The sequence below is a fragment of the Pleurodeles waltl genome, chromosome 3_1 (genome assembly GCF_031143425.1).
Source record: "Pleurodeles waltl isolate 20211129_DDA chromosome 3_1, aPleWal1.hap1.20221129, whole genome shotgun sequence".
Classification (NCBI taxonomy): domain Eukaryota; kingdom Metazoa; phylum Chordata; class Amphibia; order Caudata; family Salamandridae; genus Pleurodeles; species Pleurodeles waltl.
In genome coordinates, this window is record NC_090440.1 from 794,449,390 (window position 1) to 794,477,299 (window position 27,910).

The following is a 27,910-nucleotide window of genomic DNA, read 5'->3' on the forward strand; positions in this document are numbered from 1 at the left end:
GGCAGCTTCCTTTTTGCCAGGGTCTATTACACAGTGGAACATAAGGGTACAGGGTGGGTACTCAGATTCATCAAACTCATACTCTAACTTACATTGCATGAAGGAGCCCTTTTCAAACATAACTGCAATAAATATAAATCCACACTGTCTCCACTTATCAAATGCAAAATAGTTAAGAGGAAAGAGGTGAGCACCTGCTAATCATAGAAAGTAGTTGTGCCAGTGTATTAAGGTTGGCGTTAGGCAGCCAAAGCTACTTTCATGACTACAAAATATCCCGGGGGGGCACTGCATTACATATTCTTCATTTGAGATAATAGTTTATCAGCATCTGTTTTGGATCATTCAATCACCACTCTTAATTGAGCTGTATGATAATATCTGATGAAGACTGATTGAGGAACTTCTTGCACTTCTCTGCTTGTTTCAAGATTTGCATGAGGACTTTAGGCTTGTTGCCTTTCCGCATAAATTGTGAAATTGTTAAGCACTTTGGTAAACAGATTCTAAGTAGAGAGGTTCCACCCTCACAGGCAATGCCTAGATGAAGTACAGAATTCCAAGGAATGTATTCTTTTTATTTTTTTTACATCCACCTTTTACAGTAAGGAAACAAATATAGAAGACCACCTTCCCAGGTCTTTTGTATTAATTGTAAGAGGTGGAGAGTGGTGGGCACCCACCAGATCCTAACTCATCAGTGTGATTTAAATAGCAAAATGTTTAATATAGGAGGTGCCAATTCTAACCAGAAAGGTTCTTTTTATTTAGACATGGTTTACCTCGGTAGGGTAAGAATCCGTATTTCCAGTTGTACCATGTTAATTTTATAACCTGCTAAATTTTTTAATATATGACGGTGGTCAACAAGAACAGGTAAGGAGCTCTCAGCATTACTCCAAGTTAAGAGAGTGTCATTGTCAATTAACATAGTTTGTGTGTGTCTGAACTAAAAGGTAAGCCCTGGGGATCTTGAAATTGTTTGATATGACATGCAAATGGTTCAACGCTCAATTTAATTAAAAATGAGGATGGGGCATGTAAGGAAATGCCTCCTTGGCATGGTTGCCCCCTGACTTTTTGCCTTTGCTGATGCTATGTTTACAATTGAAAGTGTGCTGAGGCCTGCTAACCAGGCCCCAGCACCAGTGTTCTTTCCCTAACCTGTACTTTTGTATCCACAATTGGCAGACCCTGGCATCCAGATAAGTCCCTTGTAACTGGTACTTCTAGTACCAAGGGCCCTGATGCCAAGGAAGGTCTCTAAGGGCTGCAGCATGTCTTATGCCACCCTGGAGACCTCTCACTCTGCACAGACACACTGCTTGCCAGCTTGTGTGTGCTAGTGAGGACAAAACGAGTAAGTCGACATGGCACTCCCCTCAGGGTGCCATGCCAGCCTCTCACTGCCTATGCAGTATAGGTAAGACACCCCTCTAGCAGGCCTTACAGCCCTAAGGCAGGGTGCACTATACCATAGGTGAGGGTACCAGTGCATGAGCATGGTACCCCTACAGTGTCTAAATAAAACCTTAGACATTGTAAGTGCAGGGTAGCCATAAGAGTATATGGTCTGGGAGTCTGTCAAACACGAACTCCACAGCACCATAATGGCTACACTGAAAACTGGGAAGTTTGGTATCAAACTTCTCAGCACAATAAATGCACACTGATGCCAGTGTACATTTTATTGTAAAATACACCACAGAGGGCACCTTAGAGGTGCCCCCTGAAACTTAACCGACTATCTGTGTAGGCTGACTAGTTTTAGCAGCCTGCCACAAACCGAGACATGTTGCTGGCCCCATGGGGAGAGTGCCTTTGTCACTCTGAGGCCAGTAACAAAGCCTGCACTGGGTGGAGATGCTAACACCTCTCCCAGGCAGGAATTGTCACACCTGGCGGTGAGCCTCAAAGGCTCACCTCCTTTGTGCCAACCCAGCAGGACACTCCAGCTAGTGGAGTTGCCCGCCCCCTCCGGCCAGGCCCCACTTTTGGCGGCAAGGCCGGAGAAAATAATGAGAATAACAAGGAGGAGTCACTGGCCAGTCAGGACAGCCCCTAAGGTGTCCTGAGCTGAGGTGACTCTAACTTTTAGAAATCCTCCATCTTGCCGATGGAGGATTCCCCCAATAGGGTTAGGATTGTGACCCCCTCCCCTTGGGAGGAGGCACAAAGAGGGTGTACCCACCCTCAGGGCTAGTAGCCATTGGCTACTAACCCCCCAGACCTAAACACGCCCTTAAATTTAGTATTTAAGGGCTACCCTGAACCCTAGAAAATTAGATTCCTGCAACTACAAGAAGAAGGACTGCCTAGCTGAAAACCCCTGCAGAGGAAGACCAGAAGACGACTACTGCCTTGGCCCCAGAAACTCACCGGCCTGTCTCCTGCCTTCCAAAGATCCTGCTCCAGCGACGCCTTCCAAAGGGACCAGCGACCTCGACATCCTCTGAGGACTGCCCCTGCTTCGAAAAGACAAGAAACTCCCGAGGACAGCGGACCTGCTCCAAGAAAGGCTGCAACTTTGTTTCCAGCAGCTTTAAAGAACCCTGCAAGCTCCCCGCAAAAGGCGTGAGACTTGCAACACTGCACCCGGCGACCCCGACTCGGCTGGTGGAGATCCGACACCTCAGGAGGGACCCCAGGACTACTCTGATACTGTGAGTACCAAAACCTGTCCCCCCTGAGCCCCCACAGCGCCGCCTGCAGAGGGAATCCCGAGGCTTCCCCTGACCGCGACTCTTTGAACCTAAAGTCCCGACGCCTGGGAGAGACCCTGCACCCGCAGCCCCCAGGACCCGAAGGACCGGACTTTCACTGGAGAAGTGACCCCCAGGAGTCCCTCTCCCTTGCCCAAGTGGAGGTTTCCCCGAGGAACCCCCCCCTTGCCTGCCTGCAGCGCTGAAGAGATCCCGAGATCTCTCATTGACTTCCATTACAAACCCGACGCTTGTTTCGACACTGCACCCGGCCGCCCCCGCGCTGCTGAGGGTGAAATTTCTGTGTGGACTTGTGTCCCCCCCGGTGCCCTACAAAACCCCCCTGGTCTGCCCTCCGAAGACGCGGGTACTTACCTGCAAGCAGACCGGAACCGGGGCACCCCCTTCTCTCCATTCTAGCCTATGTGTTTTGGGCACCACTTGGAACTCTGCACCTGACCGGCCCTGAGCTGCTGGTGTGGTGACTTTGGGGTTGCTCTGAACCCCCAACGGTGGGCTACCTTGGACCAAGAACTGAACCCTGTAAGTGTCCTACTTACCTGGTAAAACTAACAAAAACTTACCTCCCCCAGGAACTGTGAAAATTGCACTAAGTGTCCACTTTTAAAACAGCTATTTGTCAATAACTTGAAAAGTATACATGCAATTTTGATGATTTGAAGTTCCTAAAGTACTTACCTGCAATACCTTTCGAATGAGCTATTACATGTAGAATTTGAACCTGTGGTTCTTAAAATAAACTAAGAAAAGATATTTTTCTATACAAAAACCTATTGGCTGGATTTGTCTCTGAGTGTGTGTACCTCATTTATTGTCTATGTGTATGTACAACAAATGCTTAACACTACTCCTTGGATAAGCCTACTGCTCGACCACACTACCACAAAATAGAGCATTAGTATTATCTATTTTTACCACTATTTTACCTCTAAGGGGAACCCTTGGACTCTGTGCATGCTATTCCTTACTTTGAAATAGCACATACAGAGCCAACTTCCTACATTGGTGGATCAGCGGTGGGGTACAAGACTTTGCATTTGCTGGACTACTCAGCCAATACCTGATCACACGACAAATTCCAAAATTGTCATTAGAAATTGATTTTTGCAATTTGAAAAGTTTTCTAAATTCTTAAAAGACCTGCTAGGGCCTTGTGTTAGATCCTGTTTAGCATTTCTTTTAGAGTTTAAAAGTTTGTTAAAAGTTTGAATTAGATTCTAGAACCAGTTTTAGTTTCTTAAAAAGTATTCCAACTTTTAGAAGCATAATGTCTAGCACAGATGTGAATGTGGTGGAACTCGACACCACACCTTACCTCCATCTACAGATGAGAGAGCTAAGGTCACTCTGTAAACTAAAGAAAATAGCAATGGGCCCCAAACCTACCAAAGTACAGCTCCAGGAGCTTTTGGCAGAGTTTGAAAAGGCCAACCCCTCTGAGGATGGCAACTCAGAGGATGAAGATAGTGACTTGGAGGGAAATTCCCCCCCTCCAGTCCTACTTAGGGAGAGCAGGGCTTCTCAAGCCCTGACTCCACAAATAATAGTCAGAGATGCTGGTTCCCTCACAGGAGGGACCAACAACTCTGAAATCACTGAGGATAACTCCAGTGAAGAGGACATCCAGTTAGCCAGGATGGCCAAAAGATTGGCTTTGGAAAGACAGATCCTAGCCATAGAGAGGGAAAGACAAGAGATGGGCCTAGGACCCATCAATGGTGGCAGCAACATAAATAGGGTCAGAGATTCTCCTGACATGTTGAAAATCCCCAAAGGGATTGTAACTAAATATGAAGATGGTGATGACATCACCAAATGGTTCACAGCTTTTGAGAGGGCTTGTGTAACCAGAAAAGTGAACAGATCTCACTGGGGTGCTCTCCTTTGGGAAATGTTCACAGGAAAGTGTAGGGATAGACTCCTCACACTCTCTGGACAAGATGCAGAATCTTATGACCTCATGAAGGGTACCCTGATTGAGGGCTTTGGATTCTCCACTGAGGAGTACAGGATTAGGTTCAGGGGGGCTCAAAAATCCTCGAGCCAGACCTGGGTTGACTTTGTTGACTACTCAGTGAAAACACTAGATGGTTGGATTCAAGGCAGTGGTGTAAGTAATTATGATGGGCTGTACAATTTATTTGTGAAAGAACACCTGTTAAGTAATTGTTTCAATGATAAACTGCATCAGCATCTGGTAGACCTAGGACCAATTTCTCCCCAAGAATTGGGAAAGAAGGCGGACCATTGGGTCAAGACAAGGGTGTCCAAGACTTCAACAGGGGGTGACCAAAAGAAAGGGGTCACAAAGACTCCCCAGCAGAAGGGTGATGAGACAACCAAAACTAAAAATAGTAAAGAGTCTTCTACAGGCCCCCAAAAACCTGCACAGGAGGGTGGGCCCAGAGCCTCTTCACAAAACAATGGGTACAAGGGTAAAAACTTTGATCCCAAAAAGGCCTGGTGTCATAGCTGTAAACAGCATGGACACCAAACTGGAGACAAGGCCTGTCCCAAGAAAGGTTCCACTCCAAACTCCCATCCAGGTAACACTGGTATGGCTAGTCTCCAAGTGGGATCAACAGTGTGCCCAGAGCAAATCAGGGTCCACACTGAAGCTACTCTAGTTTCTGAGGGTGGGGTGGATTTAGCCACACTAGCTGTCTGGCCGCCTAACATGCAAAAATACAGACAGCAACTCTTAATTAATGGGACTAGAATAGAGGGCCTGAGGGATACAGGTGCCAGTGTCACCATGGTGACAGAGAAACTGGTTTCCCCTGGCCAATACCTGACTGGAAAAACTTACACAGTCACCAACGCTGACAATCAGAGAAAAGTACATCCCATGGCAATGGTTACTTTAGAATGGGGAGGGGTCAATGGCCTGAAACAGGTGGTGGTCTCCTCAAATATCCCAGTGGACTGTCTGCTTGGAAATGACCTGGAGTCCTCAGCATGGGCTGAGGTAGAACTAAAAACCCATGCAGCAATGCTGGGTATCCCTGAACTGGTGTGTGTGAAAACAAGAGCACAATGCAAGGCACAGGGTGAAAAAGTAGAGCTGGAGTCTGGAAAAATGGCCCAACCTACCAAGAGAACAGGAAAGTCAGTTGGGAAACCAACTGCAACACAGCAAAAGAAAGGGAACCTCTCTTCTCAGGAAGAAGTTCTGCCCTCTGAGGGAACTGAGCCTTTGGAGCTTGAACCTTATCAGGTTGAGCTCTTAGGCCCAGGGGGACCCTCAAGGGAGGAGCTGTGTAAGGGACAAGAAACCTGTCCCTCTCTTGAAGGCCTTAGGCAGCAAGCTGCTGAAGAGTCCAAAGGCAAGAAAAATGGAACACATAGGGTCTATTGGGAAGATGGGCTCCTGTACACTGAGGCCAGAGACCCCAAACCTGGTGCCACTAGGAGAGTGGTAGTGCCTCAGCTGTTCAGAGAGTTCATCCTAACATTGGCCCATGACATTCCCCTTGCTGGACATTTGGGACAAACCAAGACGTGGGAGAGGTTAGTCAACCACTTCTACTGGCCCAATATGTCCAACATGGTTAAGGAGTTTTGCCTCTCCTGCCCCACCTGTCAAGCCAGTGGTAAGACAGGTGGGCACCCAAAGGCCCCCCTCATTCCACTTCCAGTGGTGGGGGTGCCCTTTGAAAGAGTGGGTGTGGACATAGTTGGTCCACTGGAACCTCCCACAGCCTCAGGAAATATGTATATCCTGGTAGTAGTGGATCATGCTACCAGGTATCCTGAAGCTATTCCCCTTAGGTCGACTACTGCCCCTGCAGTAGCCAAGGCCCTCATTGGTATCTTTACCAGAGTGGGTTTCCCTAAGGAGGTGGTGTCTGACAGAGGTACCAACTTCATGTCAGCATACCTAAAGCACATGTGGAATGAGTGTGGAGTGACTTATAAATTCACTACACCATACCATCCACAAACTAATGGCTTGGTTGAGAGATTCAACAAGACATTAAAAGGCATGATCATGGGGCTCCCAGAAAAACTCAAAAGGAGATGGGATGTCCTCCTGCCATGTCTGCTTTTCGCTTACAGGGAGGTACCACAGAAGGGAGTAGGGTTCTCACCCTTTGAACTTCTGTTTGGTCATCCTGTAAGGGGACCACTTGCCCTTGTTAAAGAAGGCTGGGAGAGACCTCTCCATGAGCCTAAACAGGACATAGTGGACTATGTACTTGGCCTTCGCTCTAGAATGGCAGAGTACATGGAAAAGGCAACCAAAAACCTTGAGGCCAGCCAACAGCTCCAGAAGTTTTGGTATGACCAAAAGGCTGCACTGGTTGAGTTCCAACCAGGGCAGAAAGTCTGGGTTCTGGAGCCTGTGGCTCCCAGGGCACTCCAGGACAAATGGAGTGGCCCTTACCCAGTACTAGAGAGGAAGAGTCAGGTCACCTACTTGGTGGACCTGGGCACAAGCAGGAGCCCCAAGAGGGTGATCCATGTAAACCGCCTTAAGCTCTTCCACGACAGGGCTGATGTCAATCTGTTGATGGTAACAGATGAGGATCAGGAGGCAGAGAGTGAACCTCTCCCTGATCTTCTGTCATCAGACCCAAAAGATGGTACAGTAGATGGAGTGATCTACTCAGACACCCTCTCTGGCCAACAGCAAGCTGATTGTAGGAGAGTCCTACAACAGTTTCCTGAGCTTTTCTCCCTAACCCCTGGTCAGACACACCTGTGTACCCATGATGTGGACACAGGAGACAGCATGCCTGTCAAGAACAAAATCTTTAGACAGTCTGACCATGTTAAGGAAAGCATCAAGGTGGAAGTCCACAAGATGCTGGAATTGGGAGTCATTGAGCGCTCTGACAGCCCCTGGGCTAGCCCAGTGGTCTTAGTCCCCAAACCTCACACCACAGATGGAAAGAAAGAGATGAGGTTTTGTGTGGACTACAGAGGGCTCAATTCTGTCACCAAGACAGATGCTCATCCAATTCCAAGAGCTGATGAGCTCATTGATAAATTAGGTGCTGCCAAATTTCTAAGTACCTTTGACTTGACAGCAGGGTACTGGCAAATAAAAATGGCACCTGGAGCAAAAGAAAAGACAGCATTCTCCACACCTGATGGGCATTATCAGTTTACTGTTATGCCCTTTGGTTTAAAGAATGCCCCTGCCACCTTCCAAAGGTTGGTGAATCAAGTCCTTGCTGGCTTGGAGTCCTTTAGCACAGCTTATCTTGATGATATTGCTGTCTTTAGCTCCACCTGGCAGGATCACCTGGTCCACCTGAGGAAGGTTTTGAAGGCTCTGCAATCTGCAGGCCTCTCTATCAAGGCATCCAAATGCCAGATAGGGCAGGGAACTGTGGTTTACTTGGGACACCTTGTAGGTGGAGGCCAAGTTCAGCCACTCCAACCCAAGATCCAGACTATTCTGGACTGGGTAGCTCCAAAAACCCAGACTCAAGTCAGGGCATTCCTTGGCTTGACTGGGTATTACAGGAGGTTTGTGAAGGGATATGGATCCATTGTGACAGCCCTCACTGAACTCACCTCCAAGAAAATGCCCAAGAAAGTAAACTGGACTGTGGAATGCCAACAGGCCTTTGACACCCTGAAACAGGCAATGTGCTCAGCACCAGTTCTCAAAGCTCCAGATTATTCTAAGCAGTTCATTGTGCAGACTGATGCCTCTGAACATGGGATAGGGGCAGTTTTGTCCCAAACCAATGATGATGGCCTTGACCAACCTGTTGCTTTCATTAGCAGGAGGTTACTCCCCAGGGAGCAGCGTTGGAGTGCCATTGAGAGGGAGGCCTTTGCTGTGGTTTGGTCCCTGAAGAAGCTGAGACCATACCTCTTTGGGACTCACTTCCTAGTTCAAACTGACCACAGACCTCTCAAATGGCTGATGCAAATGAAAGGTGAAAATCCTAAACTGTTGAGGTGGTCCATCTCCCTACAGGGAATGGACTTTATAGTGGAACACAGACCTGGGACTGCCCATGCCAATGCAGATGGCCTTTCCAGGTTCTTCCACTTAGAAAATGAAGACTCTCTTGGGAAAGGTTAGTCTCATCCTCTTTCGTTTGGGGGGGGGTTGTGTAAGGAAATGCCTCCTTGGCATGGTTGCCCCCTGACTTTTTGCCTTTGCTGATGCTATGTTTACAATTGAAAGTGTGCTGAGGCCTGCTAACCAGGCCCCAGCACCAGTGTTCTTTCCCTAACCTGTACTTTTGTATCCACAATTGGCAGACCCTGGCATCCAGATAAGTCCCTTGTAACTGGTACTTCTAGTACCAAGGGCCCTGATGCCAAGGAAGGTCTCTAAGGGCTGCAGCATGTCTTATGCCACCCTGGAGACCTCTCACTCTGCACAGACACACTGCTTGCCAGCTTGTGTGTGCTAGTGAGGACAAAACGAGTAAGTCGACATGGCACTCCCCTCAGGGTGCCATGCCAGCCTCTCACTGCCTATGCAGTATAGGTAAGACACCCCTCTAGCAGGCCTTACAGCCCTAAGGCAGGGTGCACTATACCATAGGTGAGGGTACCAGTGCATGAGCATGGTACCCCTACAGTGTCTAAATAAAACCTTAGACATTGTAAGTGCAGGGTAGCCATAAGAGTATATGGTCTGGGAGTCTGTCAAACACGAACTCCACAGCACCATAATGGCTACACTGAAAACTGGGAAGTTTGGTATCAAACTTCTCAGCACAATAAATGCACACTGATGCCAGTGTACATTTTATTGTAAAATACACCACAGAGGGCACCTTAGAGGTGCCCCCTGAAACTTAACCGACTATCTGTGTAGGCTGACTAGTTTTAGCAGCCTGCCACAAACCGAGACATGTTGCTGGCCCCATGGGGAGAGTGCCTTTGTCACTCTGAGGCCAGTAACAAAGCCTGCACTGGGTGGAGATGCTAACACCTCTCCCAGGCAGGAATTGTCACACCTGGCGGTGAGCCTCAAAGGCTCACCTCCTTTGTGCCAACCCAGCAGGACACTCCAGCTAGTGGAGTTGCCCGCCCCCTCCGGCCAGGCCCCACTTTTGGCGGCAAGGCCGGAGAAAATAATGAGAATAACAAGGAGGAGTCACTGGCCAGTCAGGACAGCCCCTAAGGTGTCCTGAGCTGAGGTGACTCTAACTTTTAGAAATCCTCCATCTTGCCGATGGAGGATTCCCCCAATAGGGTTAGGATTGTGACCCCCTCCCCTTGGGAGGAGGCACAAAGAGGGTGTACCCACCCTCAGGGCTAGTAGCCATTGGCTACTAACCCCCCAGACCTAAACACGCCCTTAAATTTAGTATTTAAGGGCTACCCTGAACCCTAGAAAATTAGATTCCTGCAACTACAAGAAGAAGGACTGCCTAGCTGAAAACCCCTGCAGAGGAAGACCAGAAGACGACTACTGCCTTGGCCCCAGAAACTCACCGGCCTGTCTCCTGCCTTCCAAAGATCCTGCTCCAGCGACGCCTTCCAAAGGGACCAGCGACCTCGACATCCTCTGAGGACTGCCCCTGCTTCGAAAAGACAAGAAACTCCCGAGGACAGCGGACCTGCTCCAAGAAAGGCTGCAACTTTGTTTCCAGCAGCTTTAAAGAACCCTGCAAGCTCCCCGCAAAAGGCGTGAGACTTGCAACACTGCACCCGGCGACCCCGACTCGGCTGGTGGAGATCCGACACCTCAGGAGGGACCCCAGGACTACTCTGATACTGTGAGTACCAAAACCTGTCCCCCCTGAGCCCCCACAGCGCCGCCTGCAGAGGGAATCCCGAGGCTTCCCCTGACCGCGACTCTTTGAACCTAAAGTCCCGACGCCTGGGAGAGACCCTGCACCCGCAGCCCCCAGGACCCGAAGGACCGGACTTTCACTGGAGAAGTGACCCCCAGGAGTCCCTCTCCCTTGCCCAAGTGGAGGTTTCCCCGAGGAACCCCCCCCTTGCCTGCCTGCAGCGCTGAAGAGATCCCGAGATCTCTCATTGACTTCCATTACAAACCCGACGCTTGTTTCGACACTGCACCCGGCCGCCCCCGCGCTGCTGAGGGTGAAATTTCTGTGTGGACTTGTGTCCCCCCCGGTGCCCTACAAAACCCCCCTGGTCTGCCCTCCGAAGACGCGGGTACTTACCTGCAAGCAGACCGGAACCGGGGCACCCCCTTCTCTCCATTCTAGCCTATGTGTTTTGGGCACCACTTGGAACTCTGCACCTGACCGGCCCTGAGCTGCTGGTGTGGTGACTTTGGGGTTGCTCTGAACCCCCAACGGTGGGCTACCTTGGACCAAGAACTGAACCCTGTAAGTGTCCTACTTACCTGGTAAAACTAACAAAAACTTACCTCCCCCAGGAACTGTGAAAATTGCACTAAGTGTCCACTTTTAAAACAGCTATTTGTCAATAACTTGAAAAGTATACATGCAATTTTGATGATTTGAAGTTCCTAAAGTACTTACCTGCAATACCTTTCGAATGAGCTATTACATGTAGAATTTGAACCTGTGGTTCTTAAAATAAACTAAGAAAAGATATTTTTCTATACAAAAACCTATTGGCTGGATTTGTCTCTGAGTGTGTGTACCTCATTTATTGTCTATGTGTATGTACAACAAATGCTTAACACTACTCCTTGGATAAGCCTACTGCTCGACCACACTACCACAAAATAGAGCATTAGTATTATCTATTTTTACCACTATTTTACCTCTAAGGGGAACCCTTGGACTCTGTGCATGCTATTCCTTACTTTGAAATAGCACATACAGAGCCAACTTCCTACAGGGCATCTCTACCAAATTCCCTTTGTAGCCTTAGCAGTTTCAATACTTGACCATTCAGAACAATTCTAACCATAGGAATGATACAGTTGGCCATTACCATTTTAATAAACTAGGGCTCCATACCAAAATGCTCCATTAACATACCAAGAAAACCAGAGTCAATACAGTGAAAAGCTCTTTGTGTCTCGAAACATTAGGATTGTATATTTTTTGGGGGGGCTTTCTCGACCAGGTGGGCTATTATTCCAACATTATTGCATGCCTGTCTGCCTTTGAACACCCCTAATTCTTCTGGATACACCAAACCTGGTTTCAGCTGTTCCATTCTGGATGCCAAGATTTTACATAAGTCTTACAATCAGCATTACTTAGGGTGATCGGCCTAGGTATAGAGCAGAGAAGTTGTTTCTTATCTTGATTTAGGATAACTGACATCAGCCTTGCACAGAGGTGGTAACCTCTAAACCTCGGCTACAAACTTTTATACAATAATTATTGCAATTATTAACAGTGAAGCAGAAGTCTCACAGATGCAGCATGTACAGCCATTGGGCCTTGGGATGTATGTACTGAGAACATGGACAGCCAATCTGACCTTATACCTAGTGATAAGTGCTTTTGAAGTGCAGCCTGCCCAGGAGTCCGCATAATCTGTTTAGCCCTTGTATGTTTCCCTCCTGGAGTGATTGCTTAGTTCTTCATTTTTCAGAAGGGCTACTTTGGTCTTATTCTACATATCTGGAGCTTCTCCGAGACCTCAATTTCCGCTGCCACCTGTTGGCTGTTCTTAGTCTTAAATTCAAATATCTCTCAGCCAGGGTGCCCATGTCCTTTCTCAAACATTCCAATTTGCTACCCAAGTTTTCTTAAAGCAGGCAGGCTGTTCAGCAATTCTAACTTAGTGAGCACTACATTCGTTTTGTGGATCTCTGCTCTCATTGTAGTCTTAGAAGGCAGAATTCCCATGTTAAAGTCACCAGATATCTCAGTAGTCATTAAAAAAAAACAAGTCTCCTGGATTTGTCTCTTTCGTGGCATAGAAGATACTTAAGACCCCATCAACCTCAATGCTCAGCAAGTTGGGTGTAGCACTTGGACAGTTCATGGAACTGACCAACATGGATGCATTTCTCAGCAGTACCAATTATACTATAGGAGTCAGAGACAGAATCTCTAGTACATCAAGTCTGACACATTTCCATTTCCTGATCATTTTAAGCTCACAGTGTCATGGAAATAGCCCTTATGCTTTGGGTCTTCTATATGGTCCATCTATCTTCAGGCATGGACAAGGCTCAATGATCTCATCTGGACAGTGTGGCACCAGGTGCCATCTTGGGACAACACCACTACTCTGGTGGGGCTCCTCTCTCATTGTCTTTCAGCAGGCTGTAGTAGGGGCTACCTGATTATTAACCGCTCCAGTCTGCTGAAGAGCAGTTATGAATTCCGCACCCTTGTCTTCTTCTCGGGAGGGGACGAGCCTGGCAGCACCATTTCATGAAGTACATGGGAGGAGTAAAGCAAGTTCCGAGCATGTCTCACTCACTTGGAGGCATGCCCATTCCCTTCAGCTGGTATACATTAACATACATTAAGGTGTGATGACAAAAGCTAATCAGAACTTCCAATTAACTGTGTTTTTAGATGGAAAGGTAAATCTGCTTATTGGTGATTGCATGAATAAATGTGAAGGATGGTTGGAGTGGTGGGGAATGATAACTCCTTTGTATCAGGTTGCATCAGCCTCTGTCCTGCATGACCTTTAGCTATGTACTCTGGAGAATGAATGCAGGAGCGGGCCAGTGAAAACCCACATTGGAGCTAACCAATGCTACTTGCATTCTTCGGTCATGTGCAACAGAGATTTGCCACAGGCAACCAATCGTCCCTGTGGCCCAATACCATTAGCATATGCAGTTTGCAAGTTTAAACCCAATTCAGCTATGTAAACGTTAATGAAATTCTGTCAATTGGTGCTAGAATCAAACATTTTTTGAACGCCCTTTAAATCTACACCACACTTGTCAGGTCTGCATGAAACCTTGGACCCCTGCAGTAGTCGTAACTTGGCATACCAAAAGAAAACTAAACATGTAAATGCCTGACAAATTTTGGGCAGAATTGTCACAGCATATAAAATGTTATTCACAAATGATGAATTTCTCCCACATTTAACCATAACCCAGTCCCGACGGATCTGGATGGAATTCATACATATGAAACATAAGTCAAACATGCCAAGCCTGTGCGGAAACTGGTGCCATTTCATAGATATGCACAAAAATCATTAGCAAAATAAATACATTTGGACCCTCCTCCTAACTTTTGCTCCCTGCCTTATCAGATCTTATTGAAACCAGAAAGCCCTGCACGGAGCTTCACTTGCTCATTATCTGCAAAATATAATAAAGATTGATTAATCGCTTGCTATATTATCAGCAAATGAACTCTTTTAGGTCCCTCCCCTTTAACTGTGACATCACTTGACAGATCTGCATGAAATTCAAAACATAAGGTGTAACCTAAATATGGTAAATGTCTGCCTAGTGTTGTGCTAATGGTGAAACTGTGCAAAGACTAAGAGAAAATCAATGATTTTATAATCCCCCATTTTAATTTAGTACCACCTCACTCTATAAACTGAAGAAACCCCAAGAGTTCTGCACTGGCATTAACTTGCAAAAGCCTGCCAAAAGTTATGCAAATTAATTTAAAAGCACTAACGGTATACACACAGGAACATGCCTTTGTCCCTCACCCCTCCTTTAACTGTGTCCCCTACATGGATCTACATGAAACTTAACTTATACAAAGAACGCTAAGCATGCTAAATGTTTGCCAAATAATATGTGAATTTGTTAAAGGATTTAACAGTTATTGGCAAATAAACTATGCGCATCATTGATTGATCTGAAGAAATTTAAAAACACCAAGCGTACAATAAACGTGTTAAGCATCTGTCCAATTTCGTGGAAATTTCTTAAATATTGTTAAAGTAATAGGCAAATTTAAAAAATACCCTTTCAGCTATCAAGTTAGCCAAATCATTTAGCTGTTCGGAGCCCACACGACACATTTTTCAAATGTAAATATCTCAAAAACTGATGGCTATATTTACACCAGACTTTTTTCCTACCATTTCATGCACTCGCTAAACAGTGCACCCTTATAATCTAAACAAAAATAGCCTTTTAACTGAAATTTAGATCTAGTCTTAATTGCAGTCTGCAACATCTCTCTACAAAATATATATATGTGTTTCTTATTTAGGAAAAAACAGCAGCACTTTCAAACCCCCACAAATCATTCACTTATTATATTTATTATATCTAATTTCTGGTTTTAGTCAATAAGGATGAGAAAATGACAAATATGGCACTAATACACCAAGAATAGCATTCCCCCTCCTCCCAGGTAATGCTGATCTGCCAGTGAGGCAGTGACTTCCTTACTTCTCATATTAATGTTACTTTAAACATTGTTTACAGAATATCAGAGTAAAAATACATATCCCTAGAGAAACTACACTAAATAACAGGCACGCAGATAGAATTTCAAAAATGATATGTTTAGTAGTGTTTAATTGAATACAGGCCAAGAACATTATTCCATAGTGTACACTATGAAACAAATACAATTCAGCCTTTATGACAACTGATTATCGCACTTTGAATGACTTATTTCAAGATGCCTCATTCACGTTCCATAGTGAATTACCCTCATTTTACATTTCAAATACGTATGCTAATGGTATTCCTCGCAGTACATACTGAAAAGCATATTTTCACAAATGAGTTCAATGCAATATTTTATTTACTGACCCAGGCACGTTTTTCCATCAGAGTGCAGTGTGTACTTTGGATGGCATCCGCAAACAGGACCATCGTCTGTATCATCGCATGTGTGCTGGCAACCACCGTTTCCATGGTTACATGTCACTGAGCAAAAACATATATGGGAGAAAAATTAGACATATCAGACTGTTTGAACATATTACAAAAGAACTCTATGTTTACCAGTTAGATATAGTTCTGTAACACGTATGAATCAAGATTAACTGAGATACAATGCTGTAAGGTACATGCAACACTTCAAATTAGATTCTGAAAGAAAAAGTATAAGTACGAAACCTATTATGACCAAGCATACAATCAGAAACTGGTTGATTCATCTAGGGGGTAAAGGTATCCCTGCCGACTTAATAATCATTACATGGCTAGACCACAATGCACTACTAAGAGACTCTGTACAGTCCCTCGTACTGATGGCACAAGCAATTAACAATCTCCCAGGGAATGTGTGTTATGTTTAAGCAGTACCAAACAACATTAAAGTTAATGACACTAGCACAATAAACTTCGCAAAACAATTTAAATTTCAGTGAGCAAAAAACCTATTTAAATTGGATATGGAACCCTAGATGTGGATTTTTTTTAAAGTTTTGAGTCAAGAGGTGCCAAGAAACTTAAAATGCCAATTGAAACATAGTTCACAGTTGACAAGGACTCGTGTGATTTACGACCAACTGTGATGCGGCAGATATTGGGTACACCGAGCAGGTCACTGCAGTCAAAATTTTAAAAATGGGACTTGGAAAATGAGTTGGTGATCAAAGTTCTTCAGTGGGGCAATGCAGGATGATGAAGCTGGCAAGGGTCTCTAGAAATCATGCACATCGCCACCGAGCTCCTGCTGAAGTCTACTGTACTAGCATCAAAAGGTACTAGCAAGACAAAGCAGGACTTTTATCCACAGGTGTAGTTTGGCCACCAGGGTAATTTGCTGATCTGCCCTTGCCCAAGGTTTTAACTTCAGACACAGTCACTTTTTGGATTCTCAAAACCCTTCAACAGGGAAAGGTTGGAAACTGCAGCCGTGCACAGGGCCTCTTCAGGGTCCAGTCCACAGTGGAAAGCTAGGCCTTCTTCAAGTAAAGGAGCCCTTCTGCCCATTATGTTCCTGTAGCAGGAAAAGGACGGCAGCCACTTAACCCTTGTACAGTAGTTCCAATCCCTGAGTTTCAGCAGGAATCAAGAGTTCTAAGAGAATCTTTTTTCCAGCAGTCAGGCAAAGTCTTTTTGTTTCAGATTTTTCTTCCCATGTTTGGGAATGTTCTGAAGATGTGATGGTGAGGTGCCAGTCTTATCCTGTGTACTAGCTGTGATCGGAAAACTCCATATATCCAACCCTGGAAACCTTCCCGCCAATATCCAACCTTTTTCAACATTAACTTTTTCACTATACCTGAACTCTTCCCTCATCTAACTTGGTCTAGTCTTCCCCCAGATGTAGGAGCCTTGTCCCTCCTATACCACAATCTTCTGGAGATGATATTCCTCTCTTCTGCCAGTGTTGAAACAGATCAAATTTTTTTCCTGTTGGGAACCACAGATAAAGTCTATAATGGCTCTGGTCATGAATGGTTTTGGTTCCCGGGATCCCATTTGGGCTCTCAACTTCCAAAGGAACAACTGTGCAAGCTGTCCTTTGTGCTGCCATGTTTTTCTCTGTTAACACCACTCCACTCTTTCTACCAGTCTGGGTTGTATATTCAGTATCAGAGCAAGGCTACCAGGCACACCATTTCTAAGCCAGTTTGCTTTCAAACAGCAGTAAATAGACTTTTATGAGTTAATTTCCACTAACATGTCAAAACCTACTTTCAACACTTTTACTTCTACTCATTACTAAGCCTGTTCATGGAAAGTGTATCTTGACCTACTCAGTAAGGAAGAGTTTTTAGCAGATGTTCACTGTGATTACTTTTTCTTATTGACTTACATTTCTAACATTTATATATTAGGCACAGCGCACTGTGGGTTTACAAGGCACACTGTACATATACATATTTAATACAAAAAAGTAGGATTTTATACAAGGTAAAAACATCTGTTCTAAAAAAACATGGAACCGCTGGAACAACTCCAAAATGTTTCCAAAAGGCTCCTTGAAAGAGTAAACTGTTGACAAGTGTACTGGATTACAAATCTGCAATGTGATCCATATCCTTTTGCATAATCTACTGAATTCTGCAGAAATATCTACCTCAAGCCTACATGCCTCCATGTAAAGAAAGTGTAGCCCACAATTTAAGCTGCACAATTCAATGTTTCGCATTGAATGTTCCTGGCCCACACAAAATTGACAAAAATATATAAGAGCAAATCAATGCCAAATGCCAGGTGCGTGGAAATTGAAACAGGCGTTATGGATATGTTGAGGGACAGCAGGATCATATAAAAAATTGTAGGGAACCTGATGGCTAAATTACACACGGCAACAGGAAACTTGCTGAGGCTTGTGATAAAGCAAAGCTTCCTCTGATTAATATCTAGGATAAAGGAAGGGTAAAATGAAAAAAATTGCAATATTTGGGACAATGATAGGTAAGTGTTGCGTAGCTATACAGGGGAAGGTTGACAAATTCTGAGGATGAAAGCATGGCTGAGAGATATGAATAAATGGGTCACTGTGGAAGATGGTCTAATGAGGAAGGTAAGGGAGGATGACAAGCTGCTAGACGACCTGACATAACAGGCAACAATCCTACAGTGGCTAACAGACCCAACTGACACCAGACTCCAATCAAGGAAGGGGCATGGTAGAGAGGAGGTTTTGAGGGGGCGTGGCGGATTGGGGCTGAGGAAGGAGGAAATGATGTAAGTAAAGAGCGTACGCTGCCCCATGTGGAACATTACAATATGATACTAGTGATCCAACACTAATAGTTGGGGGGAAAGTCATTGTGAAATTGGAGAGAGGAGACTTTATTTTTTTATTTTTTTAGAAGTACTGTATGGGCCGATATACACATTTACTTGATCCTCTTTTGGCCCTAATCACGGAAAATGAGAACTTAGATTACCAATGTTTGCTTGTGCCGTGTGTTGCTGCTTGTAGCTTTTCATACTGTGGAACTGTGACTGTCCATTTTTTGTGAAAAGTTAAATAAAGTTTTTAAAAAAACATTTCAAGTAGATCGGAAGTTACAACATATTATGCATGTCAAAAGGAATGCAGTTTCAGACAATATGCAAAAGTTGTCTGCCCAGTGGGTTTGTTGCTCTAGTCAAGCTTTGAAGAGAGGGACACTCTCCCGAGATGGTGGCAGTATCACTAATGTACCTCCTGGCAGATTGATGCTGGCAGGTATTTTTCAGACAGAAACCTACATAAATAATCGTTACAAAAATGAACGGGGTGGGGGAAATGATTTTTAAGAGAGCCATTTTTAAATATTTTGGAGAATTTTCATTCTCAGATCAAACGACAAAAAATAGCAAATATATGTTTCAGCACATGTCCACTTCCCTACTCCAAATATTTTATTAATGAAAATCATTCTTTCTTCACATTATTTCTCTTCACCCTATAAAGACTTTCCTCAACTGTTGCAGCTAACAAATTTTATCACAATGATAATAAGTCTGCAGGTTTTTATGGGAAGCTGCCAACATGTTAAAGAATCCCACACATTTAACTTCTGTTTACATAGGTCCACGACTGTCAATATGGAAAAGGCACTAATAATATTTCTATTAACATATGAGAAGTACAAAATACTGCTGGAAAAGTAAGTACACTATATCGGGTTACAGCCAGTGACAAAATTACCCCCCCGCTATTTGTATTCCTGATTATCATTCTGTAACACTATTCGATTTAAAAATAGTGAAAATTACAGGTCAAAGAAAAATTTGCTCTGCACTGATAATAAAGGGATATAATCCATAATGATTTTGTATTGCATCATTCATAAAGCGCTTACTCCCCGTATATGGGGCACTGAAGTGTTTGCCTACAGGAGATGCACCCTACACTGTGTAGGGTGTGATGCAAGTGTGCTGTTTTTTGTTTTTGATCCTGTGTGGGAAGTGTTTCCTTATCGTGCGAGGTGACCACAGAAGTGTGGTTATCATATTATAGGATGCGGCTCTTAGTAATGTGATGGATAAACAAGAGACTGATGCTGAGTGTATGGTTTTCAGCAGTTTGACAACTTTCAGTCTTTTCAAATGCTCAGTCCACTTAGCTGGTCACTGCACTGCTCGTCGATTCTGAGATATTTTGCTTGAAGTTTATGTTTCTGAGCAGGCATGGGTTGTTAATATCATCCTGTAACTGACTGCCAGTGTGAGATGTCAAGAAGTGATCAAATCTAGCTTTCTGGGACCTGCAAAGGCGGACTAATTAGAATCCTCCGTAGGCCAGCGAAATGTGGCAGATCTCTTCAGTTATTTCATGCATGTTCAGTTAGTGAGGGGTGGATTTACTTGCTGCAACATGAAGCCACGATGTTTCGGTTTTCGTCACTAAAGAATTGGATGATGATACAGGAATGAATTGCTGTCCGGGGCTCCTACCAATAGCGCCTACATTAAAAAAATGTCTTGGGTGTTATTTTTTTTTAATGACTGCAGCAGCAACCTTGCAACTGTATTTGTTTAGTTGCTGGAAATGGATGAAAATGTGCATTGCTCTTGGTAAATTTTAACACAGCTACAGGACTGCCACGATTGCCACAAGAGTTATGACTGCCCAAGATTGCCAACAGTTTTTCTCACATAATAGGACCATTGACGTCATCTGCTCTTAAGTGCTCCTTAACGGTAAATCAATATGAAAAATATTTAAGTGTGTTTGTGTTCTTGGAGGCCCTTCTCTTGTTTAAAATCGGTTCCTTCAGCAACCCTACGGTGTGAAGACAAAGCAATCCTTACAGAACTAAATAACCTAGGTTTTAAAATCTAGCTGACGTGGGCAGAATAAAAGAGGTCCACCTTAAATTAGTAGGGGTTTCAACACGTTGCTAAGCAACATTGTGTGCACTTCTTGCTTAAAGGCTACGTTTCTTTATTAAAACGCACTGTAATGGCCCAAGTCACAATGGGGCCTCGGGGGGGGGGGAAAGGAGGAACGAGGAGTTCCCCCCCGGGGTTTTTGGGACGGGTGGCACGACCCGGGACGCGTTGGACATCTGGGGTGCCAATTACAGGGGGGCGGGTTGATTATTTAGGCGGCCATTTCGTGGCCACAGGCACCATTTTGGGGGGGGAGGGGAAGGTGACCTGGTGGCCAGGGTGTAGGCAGGAGGCTCTGTGTTGTCTTTCTTAAGGGCGAGGTTGAGGCGTGTTTTTTTCTAAAACAAATTTAGACGTACATTGTATTAGTAGCCTATTTTAGCAGTCGGAAGCACAATCGCGGCATAGTCATAGGGTGGATTTGAAGTGGTTTACCTCAGCGTGTGGTCCGACGGTTGTTGCTGTTTTGGTAGTCCGGATGGAGTCCGAGAGGAAGGTGCTGGAGGCCGTTGCCCTGCTTCGCCAGGCGGGCCGGCTCGATTTGTTGAGAGATGGAGCCCTGGCTCCGACCCGCCGGCGCGCAGGGCCTCAGCAGGGGTGGCGGCGGCGGTGGCCGCGTGCTCTCCGCCGCGTGGTTCGGCGGCCGGCAAGGTGAGAGGGCCTTCCCGGGGGGCGGGAACGAAGGGCGGTCCAGGGGCGGGAAAAAGGAGCGTCTCTGGGCGGGGACGGGTGGGGGATTCCCCAAGGGTGTCCCGGGCTCCGGGCCGCGCTGGGAGGCGTCCGCGCCTTCCTCCAGCGGCAAAGTGGGGGGTGGGGCCTCGCGGGTCGCCGTCTCGGCAGGCGTGGGTTGAAGGCCAAGTCGGGGCGCTCGAGCTGAGCTCCGGTTCTGGGAATAAAGATAAGGCGGCGGGTACGCGCCGGGAGCGGCTGGGCGGAGCCGGGCCTAGTAAATTGAGGCCGGCTGACGCAGCGGACCCTGCTGCATCCGAGGTTTGTTCTGGCCCGGGGTTTTCCCATTCGGGTGGGAAGGGCAAACGGGCAGCCGCCGGGTCTGGGCATCTGGTCCCTTCCTCGGGGGTGGGGCAGACCGGGGTTTTTGCGAAGCAGGAGGCAGAAGGGGATCCCAAGATACCCCTGTCGAGGAAATGGCCTACAATGCTCCAGTGGAGCAGTGATGAGGAGGGCTCTGACGTGGGGGCGACACGTGCAGGATAAGTGGAGGTTCCTTAGCGGTTGGTTCTGGGGGGTTTCAGGGTTTGGCATTGGGTGCTGGGGGCCCGGAGGGGGAGGCAAGGGGATTGGATACTGGTGCGCAAGAAGGGGGGATCGAAGGGGAGGAGGACTTGGGGGTAGACAATCATTGGGATATTAGTTCTTCCCCTGGCACACCTGACCTTTCTTGGCAGGGGCAGTTGGACTTCGAGGAGGAGGACCCAGGCGAGCAGGACGCGGCTCGCGGGCGCTGGGGAGAAGAGAAGGCGGGCCCTTGGGCGGCCAGCCGGATAGCGTCATCAAGAGGGAGTAAGCGGCGCAGTGGGGCTGCGGATGCTTCCACTGGGCGGTGTGGAGGAGAGGGCGTTGCGCCCCCCGTCGCCGCGGCCCAGAAGGAGCAACGTCCAGGCCCGTCAAGACGGCGGTCAAAGCAGAGAGGGGAGTATTCCAGCTGTGTCAGATGTGGTGGATCGGGTGTGAGGGTGAATGAGTGGGAGGAAAGGTCTGAGGAGAGTTTGGAAGAGGGCGAGCTGAGGAACAGTGGGAGTGAGTATGAGTGGTGGGAGAAAGGGGGGCGGGGTATATCTAACCCTGTCCGTAAGTCATTGCAGGTACAGCGAGTGGTTACACGGTGTGGTGAGCGTCGGGGTCAGCGGAAGGGAGGAGAGGCGCGGACAGTTCAGGAGCGCCCCCGTTGCTATCTCCAGGTAAGAATTCATCATGCTCAAGGATATCGGTGGCCTCAGAGGCGAGGGAAGGATCGATGCGCTTAGTCAAGGGAGTATATATGCAAGACACGGGGGTATCAACAGAGAGTGACGCGAAGCCAGGAAAGAATGCGAAGGGCGTAGGTACGGAAAAAGGGGAGGGGGCATCGGTTGCCGGGGCGGAAAAGGGAGCAAAAGACGACAAGGAGGGGGAGCCGGCGTCTAAAAAGGTGAAGCTGCCTTACATGGGTACGGCTAAGCCGCTGGGGGCTCATTTAATGCCGGCAACAAAAGAGAAAATTTGGAAAGGTGAGTATGTGGACATCTTAAAATTGCTCCACAGGGAGATCAGGGCCAAGGAGGGCTCCAAGGAGGAGGAGTGGGAGCTTTCTAAAAGGCCGAAAGTGCCGGTCACGATAGAGAATTGGACGGCGGCTTTTTTGATTTTCGCGAGCGTTTATTGCGAGCGATTCCCGGAGAGGTCGGTATCCTTATTTAAATACATGGATATCATAAGAAAAGCTCAGTTGAATTATGGGGGATACGCGTGGCGCCAATATGATGAAGAATTTAGGGCGCGAATGGCGGCGGATCCCGAAGTGCAATGGGGAGAAATTGACTCAGATTTGTGGCAGCACACCATGGGGCCAGCAAAGTTTGGGAAAACTGTGTTTACGGCGAGTGGGTTGCCCATAATATATCAGCCCTTTCGGGAGCGCCCCACCCAAGCGGTGGGGTCCCGGGCATCCAGCCCCAGTAGAGCCAGCGGCACAGGGACAGGGAAGTCGGGAGCATGTTGGGACTTCAATAAAGGTTTATGTACCAGAGAGTATTGTAAGTTCCGACACGAGTGTACAAAATGCGCGGGTCGTCATCCGGTCACAGCGTGTAATGGACAGCAGGCAGGGGCCAGTGCAGGGGGAGCGACAAGTGGGGGTCAAGGGGCCAATACTGGAGGAAAGGAGGGCCAGGGCCAGCGCTAGCGGCCGGGCGTGGCTGGAAAAGGCTATTACGCCAGTTAGGTTGGATAGGTTGCAGTTACGGTTGCAGGGTTATGACAGGCAGGAGGACGCTGAGGTGCTGATTCGCGGTTTTCGGGAGGGGTTCAGGTTGGGATATCAGGGTCCGCGGGAGCGTCGGTGGGCGGAGAATTTGCGATCCGTGCGTGGTAAGGAGGGACTGGTCCAAGGGAAGCTGATAAAGGAAGTAAAGGAGGGGCGCATGGCGGGCCCGTTCTCCTATTGGCCCCTGGACAATCTTATAGTGTCTCCTATTGGCATAGTGCCCAAAAAAGAGGAAGGCCAATTCCGGCTGATTCATCACTTGTCCTGGCCAGAGGGGGCATCAGTGAATGAATTCATCCCGGAGGAATATACAAAGGTGTCGTATGCGTCGGTGGACGTTGCGGTTCAGATGGTGGATCGGTTGGGGCCGGGGGCCTTGATGGCAAAGACGGACATCAAGTCAGCGTTTCGGCTGCTGCCGGTGCACCCGGAGGACTTTGAATTGTTGGGCATCCAGTTCATGGGGAGCTGGTACGTGGACAAAGCACTGCCCATGGGTTGCTCCAGCTCGTGTGCGCTGTTTGAGCGATTTAGCACGGCGCTACAATGGATTTTTGTGCAAAGTACGGGTCACCAAGAGGTAACGCACTACCTGGATGACTTCTTTTTTGCGGCGCCAGCGGACAGCCCGCGCTGTGCGGCGGTGCTGAGCTGGTTCATGGGCATTATGGGAGATCTGGGTGTGCCCCTGGCTCCCGAAAAGACAGTGGGGCCAGCTACGGCGCTGTCGTTTTTGGGGATTGAGCTGGACACGGTGGCAGGCATAGCGCGGTTGCCTGTAGGTAAACAGACGGACATGATCAAGCGGATTGATGAGATGCTACGGAGGCGCAAGGTTACGGTGAAGGAGGTGCAGGTGCTACTAGGTCATTTGAATTTTGCGTGCAGGGTGGTGCGTGCGGGCAGGACGTTTTGCAGACGACTTTCGCTAGCGCTGGCAGGACAAGCGCTACCCCACCATCACGTGCGTTTAAAGGTGGGTGTTCGAGAGGACTTGCGCATGTGGTCAAACTTCCTGGAGTCATTTAATGGTATTCCTCTGAAGGTCTGGAGGGAGAGGGAGTGGGATGCGCAGATGTTTTCGGATGCAGCGGGTTCGGCGGGTTTTGGGTTGTACTGGGACGGGCGTTGGTGCGCAGAGGAATGGCCAGTGGAGTGGAAGCATGGTGGTCGCAGCATTGCGTTTTTGGAGTTTTTCCCGCTGATCGTAGCGGTGTGCTTATGGGGCACGGAGCTGAGGCATTCGCGGGTGCTGTTTCGGGTTGATAATTTGGCAGTGGTTCAGATGGTTAACCGGCAGTCGGCGCGGGAGGCAGGGTTGTTGCAGCTGCTTCGCGTTTTTGTTCTGCAATGTTTGCGTAATGACATTCATTTCAGTGCGCGACACGTCCCGGGGGTGAATAATGACATAGCAGATGCCTTGTCTCGTTCGCAGTGGCAGCGCTTCCATGGATTGACCACGGGCGTCGCGTTGAGAAGAATCCGCATGCCGGAGGTTCTATGGAGAGTAGGCGATCACGGATGCTTCGACTTGTTATGAACTCCTTGGCACCGTCCACGAGGCGGGCCTATGCGAAAGCATGGGAGGAGTTCCTGGGATCTGGGGCGCGAAGGCGGGCGCGGCAGGATGAAGTGGTGGAAGATGTGATTCAGTTCATTATGGATCTGATTGGTAAGGGTCAGTCGAGAGTCACGATATCGGGTAAGTTGTCGGCTATTGGTTTTGTGGGTAAACTTTTATGGGGTTACCCTCCGTCGGCGGGGGAATTAGGAACGAGAATACTGCAAGGTTGGGACAAATCATTTGAAAAACGGGGCTTGGACCGGCAACCGATATCTTTGGCGATGCTCAAAGGTTTAATAGCGATGATAGGCAGGGTGTGTTATGACGAGCGCGAGGCCATTCTTTTTGGGACACTCATGTCGTGGATGTTTTTTGGAGCGTTTCGGGTTTCGGAGTTATTGGGCCGGTCGGGAAATCCGGGCGTTTTGTGGAGTGAGGTTCGGGTGGTGAGAAAAGGGTTGGCTCTCTGGGTTCGTCAATCGAAAACTGATCAAAAAGGCGCCGGGGCTACGGTAGTTCTTCGTCGTTACCCTTGCAAGGACATTTGCCCGGTGAGGCTGGGGGTCTATTTGCGAGCGGGGTCGGATGTTTCGGCGGGTCCGGTCTTTTGTCACGCGGGGGGTCGCAAAGTGACGGCGGCGCAGCTCCTGGCGGTATTGAGAAAAGGAATAGCGGGTATGGGTTTGGAGGCGGGGAGGTTTGGGACACATTCTTTTCGGATTGTGATGGCTACCGAGGCAGGAGAGAAAGGTTGGGACAGAGAAGAAATGATGGCGTTGGGCAGATGGAGGTCGGATTGTTTTCGGAGATATGTGCGGGGCAGTGACTGTTAGAAGGGATGTAAGGAAGAGGGAATGAATACTTTCATCTCTTTTTTCTTTTTCAGGTGTGGTCCTGGGGCCAGAAGCGGCCTACTTGGAGATATGGGTGATTGGGCATTCTTTCGTTAAGTGGGCACACCGACAGGCTCGAAGGACTGCGTCAGGGGCGAATCTGGGCTTTGATATGGATCGGTATCGGGTGACTTGGATTGGGAAAGGGGGTATGCTATTGGGCGAGTTAGTCCTGCGGCTTCAGGCAACGCGAGGGAGGGGACATTGCCCGGATTTGCTGTGCGTTCATCTCGGGGAAAATGATTTATTTAGATCTACAGGATTGAACTTGCTCAAGGTAATGAAAAGAGACCTACAGTTAGTGAGTGAGCAGTGGAAAGGATGTCATATCGTTTTTACGGCGTTTATGCCACGTCGGGTGTGGAGAGGGGCCAGGAAGCCAGGGGCCATAGAGAGGGCCAGACGGAAAATTAATAAAGAAATGAGGGGTTTTTGTGTGGGGCGAGGTATATCAATATTAGAGCATGCAGACATACATTTTGAGGACGTGGAATTTTTTAGAGATGATGGGGTACACCTATCGTTCATGGGGATGGAGCTTTACCTATTACAGTTGAGAGAGCAGCTTAAGGCTTTACTGCGCGAGACCTAAGTGGGGGAGGGCAGAAAAAGTCAGGGCCTTTTTCTGGTGGCGGGGACAGCTGCAGGGCAGCTATTAAAAGCTCGGGGGTAGGACGGAGATGGCAGGGAAAGACAGGTATTAGGGCAGGGGGGAACATTAATTAGACAAGGACAGGCAGGAGACTGCTCAGGAGCGGACAGGTTCAGAGAAGTAGGTAGGGCGGGAGAAAGTAAAGGAGACGAGAGGAAGGAAAAGACAGGTCCAAAAGAAGGGAGGGAGGGATCGGGGTAGGGGAGGGCGAGGGGGAGGGGCGGGGCCAGGTGACTCGATGTATAGTGAGGTTTTAGTTTGTAAGGCAAAGGCCAAGGGGGGTAGGCTTAGGGGCACCTGTTCCAGGTCCTGAGCTCGCCCCCCACGACCGCAGCGCCAACCTGCTGCCTCCTGCCTCTGTCCCCTGACCACGCTGCTGTTTGCGTGTTCGAGGCCCTCCTCCACCCGCAGGCATCCTCCTGCGCCTCATCCCTGGGGTCTAGTGGGCTCTGACTAGCTTCACTTGACCCGTGTGCCGCTTTCTGCCGTCCCGTAAGTGTTTTTCGTTTTTTTCGCTTTTTTCAGCGCCTCGCCGCCGGCGCTTCTGCCCCCTTTGTGCCCCCCTGATTGCTGTCTCCCCGATCGTATATTGTGCCATTTTGTTTTTCTGATTGTGTGCTTTTCTTATTGTAACTGCTTGTATTTTGCTTGTTTTCAGTGTTTTGCCCCTTGTGCGCTCCCCGTTCCCTGCCGCTGCCTCCCTGCGGCCCCGCCCCCCTCACGCCCCCCGCCTCCCAGCTGCTCCTCCCTCACCCTCCCTTCTTAATGGCTGGCGCTGCGCGTCGCGAGTGAGCGACCTCTGACCTGTTTCAGGTCCTGAGCTCGCCCCCCACGACCGCAGCGCCAACCTGCTGCCTCCTGCCTCTGTCCCCTGACCACGCTGCTGTTTGCGTGTTCGAGGCCCTCCTCCACCCGCAGGCATCCTCCTGCGCCTCATCCCTGGGGTCTAGTGGGCTCTGACTAGCTTCACTTGACCCGTGTGCCGCTTTCTGCCGTCCCGTAAGTGTTTTTCGTTTTTTTCGCTTTTTTCAGCGCCTCGCCGCCGGCGCTTCTGCCCCCTTTGTGCCCCCCTGATTGCTGTCTCCCTGATCGTATATTGTGCCATTTTGTTTTTCTGATTGTGTGCTTTTCTTATTGTAACTGCTTGTATTTTGCTCGTTTTCAGTGTTTTGCCCCTTGTGCGCTCCCCGTTCCCTGCCGCTGCCTCCCTGCGGCCCCGCCCCCCTCGCGCCCCCATTTGCCGCTCCCTCCCGCCTCCCAGCTGCTCCTCCCTCCCCACTCCCCCCTCCCTTCTTAATGGCTGGCGCTGCGCGTCCGCGCAGCGGGCGCGCCGCTGGCGCCAGAGGCGCGCCAGAGGCAAGCCCGTCTGCGCCCGTCCGCGCCTGGACCGCGCCCAGCGCCACACCCCCTGGCCCTCGCGCCCCCCGCATCCGCTACTCGATCAACGAACTCCGCGCCTTCAACCCCGGCCCCTCCACTGAATGCTACCGGGCATCCCCGAAGCACACTAAAGGACCTTTTTCCTGCCG

At 48.3% G+C, this 27,910-nt stretch overlaps 1 protein-coding gene across 7 annotated transcripts in view; it reads right to left on the reverse strand.

Annotated features, from left to right (window-relative positions):
- The window catches only part of SCUBE2 (signal peptide, CUB domain and EGF like domain containing 2), a 369,914-nt gene that overhangs the window by 218,508 nt on the left and 123,496 nt on the right, over positions 1-27,910 (reverse strand). For all 7 annotated transcript variants that reach the window (XM_069223650.1, XM_069223648.1, XM_069223647.1 and 4 more), the window contains exon 6: positions 15,310-15,426. In XM_069223650.1, coding sequence (XP_069079751.1) covers positions 15,310-15,426 — 117 coding nt within the window. The remainder of the gene's footprint in view (positions 1-15,309; positions 15,427-27,910) is intronic.